Source organism: Vanellus vanellus, assembly GCF_965231255.1.
Source record: "Vanellus vanellus genome assembly, chromosome: 3".
Classification (NCBI taxonomy): Eukaryota; Metazoa; Chordata; class Aves; order Charadriiformes; family Charadriidae; genus Vanellus; species Vanellus vanellus.
In genome coordinates this window covers 22,962,504-22,976,862 of record NC_138907.1, presented here as the reverse complement: position 1 = coordinate 22,976,862, position 14,359 = coordinate 22,962,504, and the positions used below count along the sequence as shown (strand labels likewise).

The 14,359-nt window shown below is 36.8% G+C and overlaps 1 protein-coding gene across 3 annotated transcripts in view; it reads left to right on the top strand.

Annotated features, from left to right (window-relative positions):
• MARK1 (microtubule affinity regulating kinase 1) overlaps window positions 1-14,359 on the top strand; it is a 61,127-nt gene that overhangs the window by 24,471 nt on the left and 22,297 nt on the right. For all 3 annotated transcript variants that reach the window (XM_082480200.1, XM_082480199.1, XM_082480198.1), the window contains exons 3-7: window positions 133-186; window positions 8,132-8,180; window positions 9,326-9,391; window positions 10,402-10,472; window positions 11,455-11,511. In XM_082480200.1, the coding sequence (XP_082336326.1) occupies window positions 133-186; window positions 8,132-8,180; window positions 9,326-9,391; window positions 10,402-10,472; window positions 11,455-11,511 (297 nt within the window). The remainder of the gene's footprint in view (window positions 1-132; window positions 187-8,131; window positions 8,181-9,325; window positions 9,392-10,401; window positions 10,473-11,454; window positions 11,512-14,359) is intronic.

Below are 14,359 nucleotides of genomic sequence, written 5' to 3'. Positions count from 1 at the left end.
AAATGCATAAAAGCAGATATATATGCATGTCTTACAGGCATATCTGTGCTTTTGCTCACAGAGGTGCGATATATTTTTGTTCAAACGTTTTTCTGAGTTTAATAATCCATGGTTATTTGTTTTTTCCCCAAGGTTGCTGTGAAAATAATAGATAAAACCCAGCTAAATCCTACTAGTCTGCAAAAGGTAAGAATATACCATAATATCTGAAATTCTATGAACAGTTGATCAGTGTTCTTTTATATTTACTTGACAAAAATATTTGGTCTCTTTGTCTTGCTGAACAAACATCTGTGCGTATGTATGACCTTGGGAGACAGTGGTATTCTGCTGTCTTTGCTATAATGTGCATGTGCAATTTGTCCGAGGGCAGTTACTTTATGTGGTTCCTATCTAAGCATTGCTGCTTTGCTCTTCCTCCTCCAGCTTTACTGTTTGCTGACAATGACATTTATATCTAATTGGGTACACAAGTAGTTTGTCTACATACTAAATCAGGACATAATGCTGTAAAGAATGGTATTTTTCTTTAATGTAGTAATTGTTTTAGTGGACTTATAAGAGTGTCAATTTTTATGGCTTTAATGGTTGTTTATACCTTTGTTTTTATATTCTTTCAACTTTAATAAAATATTTGTTAAACCTAAGGGACATTTGGCAATTACTTTTTATGTATAGAATTGACAATGTCTGAATGTAATCAGAACATTCTTGTTTGTTTGTGCTTGTAGATAGAAATTCAGAAGTCCTTCATAACCATTGTGATAAGTGTTTTGACAAAACCCAGGTTTTTTTTGTTTGGTTTGGGGTTTTTTTACTACTTAACTGTGCATATGTTTGGTTTTGGCTGAAGCACAGAAATGTAATATTATCCTACTGGAGGTTGCCTATTATAAAGATTTGGGATATTTTTTTGTTTACAAATACTAGACTGCTGCTGTCTTTAGCTGCAGAATGAGAGAAAGGCTAGGACTTACTGCTGTTCTTTTATCTCTGGCTGCCGTTAATTTTTTTTCTAATTGTGTAATTTTGGTTATGAGGAGTTATAAACAACTTTGCTTTAATTTCTTTTTTCTTTGATTTCTTCTAATTCTTTGATTTATTTGCTTTAACTTCTGTAGTGTTTCCCTTCGAATATGGGTTCATCAGGATTTTATTTTTAATTCGACGTGCTGTGCAGAGTCCATGCAAAAGCTTTGCTATCCTTAAGCCCTATATCCTATATTAAGCAAATCTCCCTCCTAATATTTGAGCTAGTGAAGAGGGACCCACAGAGGCAGTATGTGACAGAGCATATTAGGGAATCCTGTGCTGCTCGTATAGCTTGTTTCCTACCTAGCTAGGTATTTACGCTTGAGGAGCTAGGTGAGTTTGTCTCATTATTGAGCAATGGGGGGTAAAAAATGTTAAAACTTTCTGGAAAACTAAGCATGAAAAACTTACTTCTGGGGTAATTGCTTTAATGATAAATAAGTTGTATTTCACACAAAAATATTCAATAATAAGTCAATAAATCATTCCAAGTATAAATGAAACTTTCATAGCCTACAAAAGATGCTGTCACACTGCACAAATAATACACAAAATAGTCATGTAATAGGGCATTGCTGCTGTTACTTGTTTTTTGAGTGGGAAGCTGATAACAAGAGAAACTTTTTTAGGTACAGTTAGAAGTAGCTTATAGCAGAACTAAGGGTGGAAGTTAAATTTAGTGATTTAACCACAGTTCCATTCTTCAATAACTTCTAGAAATATTTATCCCATGCATCTTCTGCTTACGCTGGAAAGTGTGGTAATCTGTTGCTGTCAAGTTTTCCTTTGTAATATCTTGCTTGTAATTTTCAGAAAAAATAATCTTTGTTTTGAAGCTCTGAATGTCTTCAGCCTCCTACAGTCTTCTGAGATTTTGAGTGAAACTGAATATTGATTCCTTGAAAGCTTTTAAGTAAGCTTAAGCACGGATTTTGCACAGTCACTCAAGCAACTGTAGAGTTTTTTAAGCAAATAAGGATGGGAGGGAGTGGTTCATTAACATCCTTAGAATTACTACTTCTGTTAGTATTTTGATAGCTCATTTATGTATTGTAAATAAAACAATTAAAAATGTTCTTGTTCTGTTCTATGAAATCAGTCATCTTTATTTTTCTTGCTGCACTGAATGATTACTTAAAATTTATGATTCTTTATGTACCACACTGTAATGTGAATTTTTGCAGTTTTGTCATCAGGGTTATACTGTACATGGGACTGTTAAGTAGTCAATTTCTTCTTCAAGAGGTAATGCTGGGAATGGGAAGTGGTGATAGTGTTGTTTTAATAGGAACTGACACTTTTCTAATTAATGTTTATAGAGGAATCCTGGAGTATGTTACTGCCATAAAAGTACCGGTCCTGAGTTTGAACCCATCTAAATTAGGGTAGTTGAGAGAACAGTCTCTAGAACTTCAAAGCTGGTAAATTGTACACAGGTCAGCAAAACTTTTAGGCCTTCAATCACTATTGATTATTATTAATCAAACAAGACAAATAAGTAGTGATCTTAGGCACAGGATCATTCACAAAACCATCCCCTTTCCATTCTCTATAATATGAAGGATACCAAGTGGAAGTAGGTTTTGCCATAGTACTTGTTACTGACCTAATTAAGTAAAATGAGTTGAGGCATCGTAGCTTTTCATGCACTGTTCTGTTTTGTAAACAGAAATATTTGAGCACATGCTTCAGTTGCTGAAAGTGTCATACAAGCTGGGTCTGTAGTTAGTCACGGGTATGAAAGCAAAGAAAGTGTTTAGTTTGTTCTGAGCCACTCTCCCATGTTATTTATGCTGTATAGTATGGACAGGGTACTTTGCAGACATAGTTATTTTCACTTAGACTGTCAAATGTTGGGAAACGACACAAGTAAGCTGACCTTGTGAATTTTTAATTTTGCATCCTTGTGCATGCATGCAATGTGATAGTCTTCAGTTAGATTTCTTGCTTCAGGACCTCTGCCTCTTTAAATAGATAAACAATGTTGAATTAAGAGCACTGCCTTATATTTTGTTTTCAATTTCGTCAGTATACAGTTCCCGTCTTACTCAGTGAGCACCTATTTAGAAGACAGAGCTGGCTTCTTTGTGAACTTCCTGTCTTGATAGTAACATATTGTACTGACTTAGCTTTTTCCACTGTCATGATTGTAATTTGTTCCCAAATGCAAGTATTTGGGTTTCATCGTAACTAGAATTTACATCAAAATAGCTGTTCTATTTTCTGCACATCTGCCACATTGAAAGCGTCTTCTTGTACTGGCTTCACTAGGGATGTTTCTGAAATAGCATTCTGCTGCTCTTCTGCAAACTGCTAGTGGAGCAGAAGGTACTTTTTTCTTAATAGTTTTGATTAGCAAGTGGCATTTCATTTCTCCCTTTTTAGGGGTTAGTGGGCTTCTTTTTATTCTTTAAACATATCTAAAGCCTCAAACTTAAGTTCTTTCTGTTGTTAAGAAAAGCAGAAGAGGAGTAAAGAAGCAATAGAAGATTTGGAACAATTTTCATGTTACCTATGGAAAGTTGTGCTTTTTTGCAACATCCCGTCTCAGTAATGATTCAGAAACTAGAGAAGCATTCAAGCACCTCTTTCAAAGCAAGAAAAAGCCTTGGTTAACTGAAGATTTTTAGTTTGATTGTAGTGACTTAAAATAGTAAATCTTAAATGTAGATGTCAACCTGACACCAAGTAGAAGTGGTTAGCAATGGTGTAACAGAAGATCTTTGCTTTCTGCAGTCTGTGCCATGAAATATGAAATTGGAAAAGCAGGAATCAAATTTTCAAGCCTTATGCCTTTTCCATAGGTACAAGTTCCATGAATTGAGTACGGTGCTGGCTGTCCTCTACTATAAGTGAAGCCATTGAGGCTACAACCCATTTGCAACAAGGAGATGCTTGTTCAAGAGCGTTTTTGAATTGTAGCACTTTGCTAAGAATTAAGAGCAATCCTATAAATGTGTGGTGGGGTGGGGGGACAGAAGTCAGGGAGCACTTATACCTTCTGAGAGCAGTACACTGCTGCTTAAGAAAATAGAAGTGTGTGTGAATTCTGAAAGTGCTTTTTTTTAATCAGTAAAATAGATCATTATATAATCCTGCAGCTTGCCTTGTCACGAAATGAGAACTACTCTCACTGTTCTGTCCAGACTTCTATAAAATTAACAAACTTGGCTTTGTAGGAGATAACTATGGTCTTGTTGCTTTAATACATCTCTTCCATTGCATATAGAGGTATCTTCCTGGGTGTTACTGAGGGGTGTGGTGGCTGTTGTTTCAAGATATCTCTATTCATAAATACATAGTTAACTGACGTAACTAGTGTTAATAACCAGCATGCTTCTGCAAGGGGAGAGCCGGGGCTGGGTGGGGGATTTCTCCTAAAGTAGGGCTCCACAGAATGCAGAGTTGCAATGTAAAATAATGTACTGTAATACTTTTGTATTGTACGTAATGCTTATTATTCAAGTGTTATCCATTGTTCAGAGACTTTCTAAATTTTCTTCTCTCTTGTGAGAGAAAATTGGAGGAGTAAGCTTTGGCATTTTCTTGATTTCTGTAAATTTGCATTTATATTGGACCAAATAAAACCCTGAATATACACCAGAACTCCAGAGAACAGTCCATTTGCCCAGTTTCCATCCTGCTCCCCCTCTGCTGTTTTGAACATCTATGTTGAAATAAGGTTTCCTGCTCTTTCTCCCCACTCCTTATTTGAGAGACCCTTACATGTCCCCTTGGACTATGTGGGCCAGGAACTACACAAAGTGTAATTTGGCTGTGTTTGTGGTCTCTACATAGTGTTGTTCCATTATTTCTGTTCTTTCAGCCTTTCAAACAATTTCTTCCTTCCTGGGTTGAAAGGTATCTGTCACGCCAAGCAGCTTTAGCAAAGCTGCTTGACTTAGTTACGTAGCAGTATTATGGAATACGTAAGTTACATCTGCCTAATTTGCGAGATGCCTATACCTGAATTACTTCAGAAAAAGGTCTGACAATGTGGGTTTCCAGGTAAACAACTGCTGGAAACTTATCAGAAGCTGATAACAACTGTGAAACAGGAACTGCAAGAAGAATGTGGATCTCCCCATGAAGAAGGCAACCATGTGTGCTGTAGTTTCAGCATTGGATGCGCAGTTGGGAGAGGAGTCTTCTAGGGAGTACAGCCACTTAGGGGTTTTTAATCTTTTCTCAGAGCGAGACATTTAGTCAGCAGGTACCTGCAGGTAGATTCCAAGACTTCAACTGTTCTTTCAATTCTTACTCTGCTGATTTCTCTCTTTCCCTGTTCTCATCCGTTTGTAAGGAGGCTGACACCATCCTGTCTATAAAAAAAAAAAAAAAAATAAAATAAAAAATAGCTGGTTCCCGTTGGATGAGCATCACCTAAGATAACTTTGTCTCCTTCAGCTTTGTCCGGTTCTTGCTCTAAGCATGCAAACACATTTCAACCAACATTAGAAGTGCCTTTGAGTCAAAATCCCCAAACAAGAAGCCCACCTCAGAGCCACTAACCAGCAAGAAAATACCCAGATTCACCTTGTGACTTTGTTGAGTTCATTTAGAATTTGTCTTAGAGTAGCTGCTTTTTTTCCAAAAGGTTGAGACTAACTACTTCCTCTTGATAAACTCATGGTGACTACCAGGAGTGTTTACCTGCTTTGGTATGAGAATATTGGCTTCAGTTTTCTGAAAAATATCTATTCAACAGGATATATAATACAAGATGATGTAAAAAATTTTACTGGTGTTTGTATGGAATAAACCTAAGCCCATACTTTTGGTGTTGATGTCTTCCATTCAGAACCAGAGCAAGTACATGTTTCTTTCATATAATAAAGTATCTGCATCAGGCTAGGTGTCATTAATGTTCTGTCTTGAGGAAAATAGACTTCTATGTCTGTTTTCTAAGAGTCTTTTTCTTTTATGGAAGACAAAATTACATATGACATGGAACAAAATTTCATGTCTTTGTAAAATCAATTTGAATCTTAAACCAATTAGTAAACTTCTAAATCCTGCAGAATATTGAATAGAATAATGCTCTTTTTTTGCGATTACTGTGCTTCACATTGCATGTAAAATTATGTTTCTTAATGATCTTTTTTCTAGATTTAAAATTATTTTATTTATAAAAGTCTAATATTTCAATCCTGCTTATGAAGACATGCCTTCATTGCTGTAACTTTTATGCCAGCATTAATACCGTTAAGTTATGAAATATCTTTCCAATCTTCTGGCAGGAATTGCAGTTTTCCACATACTTGCTTAGAAGCTCTTCTGAAGCTCTACCATGTATTGGTTTAGATTTGTTAGCTTTCTGACTAATTGATATTGATTTAGCTGAGAAACTTTTTCTTGTGCAACAAATTCAGATACTTAGAAAAACAAAAATATGCACAAATAACAGCTCAGTTTGATGGGGTTTTTTCATGGGAATAACTGACTTTATGAGGAAACAAGAATATTTGCTAAAGTTAATTCTAGTGCATAGTATTACATATGCATGTGTTGCAGTTTGTTTGTGTTCAAAATGTATCATACTGTTCATGTTTTCTCAGAGAAATGCTTTTGTAGTCTTCACTTCCTTCTGAAATTGTTTTAATGGCAACTATGGGGCAAGTGGATAGTAACTAACCTTACTTAAATAATGTAAATATAGAACTGCAATAATATTAGTTGATCAAAAGCTGAATTTCAAAAATATGTTGCTCTGTAGTCTTAACTTGTAGAATAAATGCAGAATTTTAGAAATGTTATGATTAAGTTTCACAAATGGAGTAAAAAGCCATCACTGTTGTCTAAGCAAAAGAATTTTAATTTCTCATAACTTGTAGTCTTATCCATCGTAAAATAGAAACTAAAGTGCTGCTCTTTGAGGAGGTGTTCGGTCTCTGGGTTGCATCATTGTACCCTTTTCCATAGGTAGCATCTGAACAAATGGGACTAATTTTGAAAATGGAGGGAGAGATGTCCTCTGAGACATTAGACAAGCAAAACAGCAACAGTGCACTTCTGCGATGAGCCAAGTTTCTCTATAAGGAGGAATGTAGTGCTAAGATGTTTCCGAAATGTCTAAGCATTACACTGAAGCCAGTGAACTTTTCTTCCTTCATTTCAGCATCCTACTTCAGCCTAATACGAGACTAAAGAGCATGCAGCACAGTAAATAGATTTCACAATGGGGATATGCTGTTCTCATGAAGTAAAACAGGGCAAGCTTACCAGTATTGACAGCCTCAAGTACAGAGTAACAGAACTATGTAGGCATTTTGGATTCCTTTTGTTTGCCTTCTTCCCTTTGAGCCCCTAGGTTAGTCTTACTTCACCTCTTATTTAATCAATAAACCTATGAATGCTAGAAATTTAAGAGTGGAGACCTCTTGTTTCCGGTTTTAAAAAGGAAAAAAAAAAAAAAGTAAACCCACCATTATCTTAAGTATATACACTTAGGGCTATAAGTTTGTCCAATTGTTTTTAATTATGTGACTCAGGATCATAAAGCAGACTTCCATCAATCATAAACCTTCAGGTCTTGCTGGGAGGAGAGGGGACATCACTGTTTGTGACCCAGTGTAAAATTTGGTAGTAGTGAGAAAAGTGAACTCACCTGCTTCACCTCTGCGGAGCGGCAGGACTGGGGGACATCAGGATTCCTGGTGTCTAATTCCATTTTAACATCTGTGTGTTCAACTCTTCTGTAGTACTACAGCTTGTATTTGCACCTGCAGTTATGTATGTGTTCAGGGTAGTTAGCTGAGGTTGCCAGTCACCAAAGAAATTGGAGCAAAGAGATAACAAAAACCTTGTGTGAACAGCCTGTTGGGTTTGGTCAATGTGAATCTCCAGAAGGGGCTATAAAACTTAGCTGTGTCTGTTTGTATAAAGCTTAAAAATTAGTCTGGTTTTGATATGTAGTGGGTAGTGGTTATTTTTATATAATGTATAAGATGTAGATAATGTTTTCTGGAGTTTCACTGCGCTATATTTTATGCTAATGCTGTTTTCTGTGGCTTGTGCTGCTCCTTTTTGCTATCTAAAATTGCATATCTTGCATAACTAATAAGCACGCTCTAAGAAAATTGTCTTACTTCCTTGACAGTTGTTTCGAGAAGTACGAATAATGAAGATACTGAATCATCCCAATATTGGTAGGAGTCCTGCATTTCTGCAAACTTCTTTTTTTTTGTTACTGTTTACATCTTACTCTCTTTGGCTTTATTTGAATGAACTTTACTGCTGTGCTTTTGTTCATTAAACTTTTTTGAGATAATAGGACAGTGAGCATTCAGTAAATGCTTCCTTGTCTCACCTCCTTTATTGACTCTGCTTGAAACAGGAATTTTGCTCCGAGGAGATAAACTGCTCAGTCCAGGAAAGCCTTAACACAAAGTAGGACATGCTGAGCACTCTGGTCTGTTGAGGGCCCCAACTCCCCTGTTCCATTGAAAATACTCTTGAAGCCAAAAAGCATGAGTTCCTTAGGTGAAAGCAGCAAAACTCCATTAGTTCAGTCTAGGAAAGACTCCCTCTGACTGATATTTCCAGAAAATTAGAATTACAAAGTATGTAATTTTCCCTTTCTGCTTTAGTTCTTTCACCTACCCCACAGCTTCAGGGCCCTACTTTGTGATGACAATTCTTCTGGCTGAGGAGGGCTGGACAGTCTTGTTCCAGAGACAGTTAATGGTCCTGAATCGGCCAGAGGGCTTGTTGCATACAAGGTATGGATGAGGTGTACAAGTTATTACATGCTAGGCGCTCCCTTCTCGTCCCTTGAATTGTTTGTTGCTTTTTCAGCATTCTTAGCTTCTCCTGTTTTTTGTTTTCTTGGGGGTGGGGGGTGGTGTGCGTGTTTGTTTTAAATAAGTGGTTACTATTACAATCTGAGGAAAGTGTTTCAGACTTAACGTTTCTGGTATCCGCTCGGGTTTTAGTTGGTCAGAATCTCAGATTTCTAACTGGGAGCAGTTTACTAGTGAAACAGGGAAGGTTTGTATGATCTTAAAGATGTCTGTGTCAATTTAAACACTAATTTCAGCATGAACTCGTTTGTACAGTGTGCATAAAATTCTGAGAAAATTGTGAATTAATGTGCCTTATTACCAACTGTGATTTAGAAATTAATTTTGCTTTTTTCCCCTCAAAAGAATGCTAACCTAAAGGATATACAGTTTTCATATGGTTTAGTGTTATCACTGGCCATAAATTATACTCACTTCACGAGTATAATTTTTTGTTTGTGCTGTGCTTTTGCTCCTTGCTGCAATCTCTTTCTCATTCATTTTTCTTGCAGTAAAATTATTTGAAGTTATTGAAACTGAAAAGACATTGTATTTGGTAATGGAATATGCCAGTGGGGGTAAGTGAATTCTTAATTCTGCTTTAAGGATAAACTGAAATAGGGAAAGCCATGCCGGTTGCATGCTTAGAACTGATTTAAGAATTTTATGGTTAATGAGTTATTCCAATCTGGCCTTCACAACAGACCTAGCAGATCTCCCAGGGCAGACTTTCTTGCTTGCGTCACGTTCTGTAAAGTAACCTATTAGGTTTGTGCTTAAGGTTACTTATCATTCTGAGGTTTCTGCTGGAATATCAGGAGATAATCTGGTGCTGATTCTGGCAAAAACTTGACTTGGTAATTATCTGCTATATTTAAGCAAGCACTGGTGCCTCATTTTATCTAAGTGCCAAAGCACTTAGAGAGGCAGGTCCAGAGGATGGGAATAAGGAACACCGGAAAGGGGACGAGCAGGATCCTAAAGAGTGAGAGAAATAGTGGGTGCCTGCTTGAGAAGCTGCTTCGCACCTGAATGAGAAATGTTTGAATGTAGGAAGGGAATCCAGCACAGGGCTGGTGACCAGCTAGGAAAGGCAGCTCATCAGATAGTGCAAAGATGAGGATCTGAAAGGCATTTGAATAGCTTTATTAGAAATAGAACAAGAAGGAAAAAACAGAGGTAATACAGATACTGTTAAGTGAAGCTGCTAGACATACGCAAAATTAATCTGGTACATAAGAAGTTGCCTGTTTCCCAGTGTGTCTCGTGCAATATGAATGTTTTCCATGATTAAAGTAAATTTCTTTTTTTGTTGTTGTTTCAGTGTTTAAGTAAATTTATTTTTTAAATTGAAGAAGCCTTAGTATGAAGGGTTCCATTTTTATATTTCTTAACTGTTACGTGTCTGAAAAATGAAATCCAATGCAAACAGTAAAAAGGAATTTTTCCTGGCTGCTTCTATTTCCTTTCCCTTCAAGAAGCCCGGGGGGAGGGGGAGTTGTTGTTGTCAAGCATGATTTGATTGTGCATGACAGTCAAAAATAAAACCTGGGAAATAGGACTGATGTTTTGTCCTTGTCGTGGTCAGGAGAAGTGTTTGACTACCTGGTTGCACATGGAAGAATGAAAGAGAAAGAGGCTCGTGCAAAATTCAGGCAGGTATGAAATTAAGTCACTCTTTCTTTTGTTTCTATTTATGGTGTTTTCAGATAGACATGAGTGTGAGCCTACTTCTTTTACTTTAAAAAAAATATTCATTGTTGTGATAATGTTTATTAAAGCTGGAGTGGAAAAAATCCCTGAAGAGAAAAATATCTGCTTCCTACATACTATCTAAAAATAGTAAGACGGTTTTACGTTCTTTTTTAGTGGATGTTCCTAAGAGCCACATTTTTTATTGTGACTCACTTGAGGTTTCAATCCTTCTCTGAATATTTTAGAATTTAACAGATGTTCTATCTTGACATGTTGATATGATGACGTGTATTGCTGTGTCATGTCATACTGTTTTGTATGAAGGGTATTCTGTAACAGGTTTTTATTCTTATTGCAAACTTTCTCACCTTAATCTTTTTCTTACTCTGTTTTTAGTGATTGTTTTGTGAAAAGCTTTAATTAGATAAATAAAGAAAATTTGGTATTTTTCAAAATCAAAGTCTATGATTAACAAGAAAGCAACTGCTTTTAACTTGCTGTTTCAGACTTGATTTTTGTTATACATATGTGAAATATGTATATGAAAATACTGAATGAACTATTCTGTCAGAGATATGCTGCAAATATTTCCGAAGATAAAATCTGTGATGGTATATCCGGCTCTTGGGTTGCGGGATGGAATAATTTCCTTTTAAAGTTATTGCTATTGGGTGATCTGCATTTAAAATAGATGTTTCTCCTATTACCTTGAGGAATATGTATTAAACTTCTTTTAATAAGAAAATGAGCTGCTTTTAGGGACTTTTTAGTTTTTAGTATTTGAGCTTTAATGAAACTTACATGAATATTTTCTAGAATGAAAGCTTTAATTATTAATTTCTTATGTTCTACTGAATCGTATCAGGAGCCAAGATTACTAAATTATATACAAAAACTTATACTGAGATTGAGATAAAATATTTCACTGATCATCTTGGTGTTTCAGATTGTATCTGCTGTGCAGTACTGTCATCAGAAATGCATAGTGCATCGTGATCTTAAGGTAGGCTGTTACTTATTTTTCATTTTGCTTATTGACAGTATAGACTTAATTTCATTCTATATACTTGTCCTTGCCACTGTCTCTGAACGCCTCAAACATGTGAATGAGGGAACTATCACATATATTTTATTCTCAATTTTCTGCAGCACAAAAATAATGTAGCTTGCCTGTTGGAACAGGGGAGAGACAAGAATAGAACATATGTTACTTTCATTCCAGTTTTGGCTTTAAGAAAAAGACATGCTCTCCAAAGAATCCTATCTGCTGGCATACAGATATCTACACACTGAAGCTTCAGAAGTTCAATGATACCAGTCAGCACTACTTAATTAAAATATTTTCAGTTAAAATATATTGCAAGATATATAAAGCAGTCTTTTCTTTTCTTAGTGATTCATAGGAAATATGTTAGGATTTTAATCCATTTGAACTTCTGGTTTATACTCTAGTGTTTAGTTCAGGCAGAAAAATAAATTGAAGCTAAACAGAAGTTAGTAGAACTTCCTTCTTTTGATGCTTTCTAGTAATCTGTCTGTGTAAACATACCAGACCATGTTAGAGTTCTGCAATTGCAGGTACAACTTAAGCCTTCAGTCTGAAGTTGTTTTTGTGCCAAGTTTAGGTATCATGGGACTTGGACACAAGATTGTCACCCACTTAAAAGTTGGCTTGTACTCTTGCTTTGATGTCTTTGTACGTTTACAAAGAAATCACTGGTGTATGTTCTTTTTTACTAGTGTATCAAATAGTTGTGAAAAGCTGAAGCTGAATAATTCATACGGGTTTTTTTCACCAGTATCTTTTGTCTTAAGTTTCTTATAATACACTGCAGCATGCTCTCAACCTCTCTCTTACAAATCTCTTCCCTAATACCTGTCCATCTGCCAGCTCCTGCATGTGCATATGGTGCTGGGTAATACATCCTTTTCTGCAGAGTCCTCCCTGACCCGAGACCATTGTCATCTGATGATGGAGGTGCCTGGCCAGCACTCTGAAGTCAGAATGCAAGGAAGGAAAGGGCTGGATCTTATTGAAATAGATTTAAAAAAATTCCTCCCCATCTTGCGTGGCGGTTTGGAGCCCGTGAACGTTTTGTCAAGCTCCCTGGAGCTTACTGCAGCCACTCTTGTTGAGCTTTCCAGAAGGCTGCACCTAGGGACCTATTGGCCTGGCTGGACAAGCCACTTTCAATGGTTGTCTCGGCCCTATACTTGGCTCAGAGTAGGGAGCCAGCCATCTCCTGTGCTTATCCAGCACTGGCTTGCTCAGCCCAGCTATATTATTGAGTCTTAACTGCATTAATTTAGCATCCTTCACCTCGCTCTTTCTTCCAGAGCCCATTGCAGCCTCCACCCCTCATTCATATCTTAGTTCTGTAGCATGCATACAGCTCACTGGATTGCTCACAGTACTATACAAAACTGCTTTGCAGCGTTCACGTGGGATCCCTTTTACCATATGTCACAAGTACTCTGCTGATGATCTCCTTCCTATTTGCGAGACAGGCCGGCAGGCTCCAAAATAATGTCTGTCTTTGCTTTTCTCTCTCTGTCTTCTCTCGGATGGAGTTACGCTAGACTTATTTGAAAAGTAGTGTTAGGTGTGATTGAAAGCCAGTCAACCTAGCCAATGAAAAATACGTTCCCCAAAGTAAAAAGGGCTAAACATGTGACTTTGAGGAGGTGTTCTCACTTCGTCTCTTCTTTCCAAACGTTAACGCTATCTCACTTAAAACTCTTCTCATGGAGCTGCAGAGAAGGAAGAAGCAACTTTAAAGTTGTGTCTGCATTCATATCTGCTTCTGTTGACTTTCTCCATGGTATCAGCATGCTGACCAATTGACGTTTGTTAGCACCACAAGGCAGAGGTCTAGCACCACTTTGAAGATTTTTTGATAAGCCTTTTTGGCTTTAGTACCAGAAAGGGTAAACTCGATCAAATGTAAGTTACTTCAGACTAAACCAGGAAGATGTGTAAGAAAATGTACAAGTTTGTCCAGGCTATTCTGGCAGAGGAGGAGGGAGCACAAGGCCTGTAGGTACTTAAACTGTCTCCTTTTATTTTTCTGTGATTATAAACAGCTTGCATAGAAAGGGCTATAACCAATTCCAACTTTGCTCATCCTGTGATGCACAAAACTAACTTACCTTTTCAGTGACTGTTAATACTTTTTGCTCTGAACATGTAACCAATAAGAGCATAGTCTTTCTATTTGGCATATTAAAAAGGTCTTTTTGGTGTTTTTGTTTGAAGAAGAAATGTAAAAGCATGGGGTACTTGGGTAGCAGAGTACTGTTCAACTAGGAGGACTATTGTAATCGCGGAGCAGCTGCACTGACAGTAATGTTTTCACCACAAGGAAAATGAAGTCTTTGTGCAGTAATGTAGAAGGCTGTCAAATCTGGAAAATATCTCTGTGAGTCTGTCTGCAGGCACATCAGCTGGATGAGCTGAGATTACACGTCATGAATTGGGAAAACAAAATATTTTCCAGGATAGTTTGTAAAAATGGGTTGTATTTTACTCCTGATAGAGGCTAAATTCTGTTATGCAGCTATTGGCTTGATATACTGGTAGTTAATTGTCTCCTGTTCTGTTCATTAAGTGCAAGTGAAATTATTAAAAATAAAACAAAAAGCAACAAACCCAAACAAAATCATGTTTACCCTTTTAATCAAAGCAACTAACAAATTAATTGCTGCTTCTCTGATCCTGAACTAAGACTTTTTTTATTTTCTGGGCTCAATTCTGAGTACAGCATCTGATGAGAGATGTCTGCATTTGCTATAAAACTGATGTTTGGCAATTAAGTGAATCCTCTGCTCTGGCTAATGTCTGTCCTCCTGTT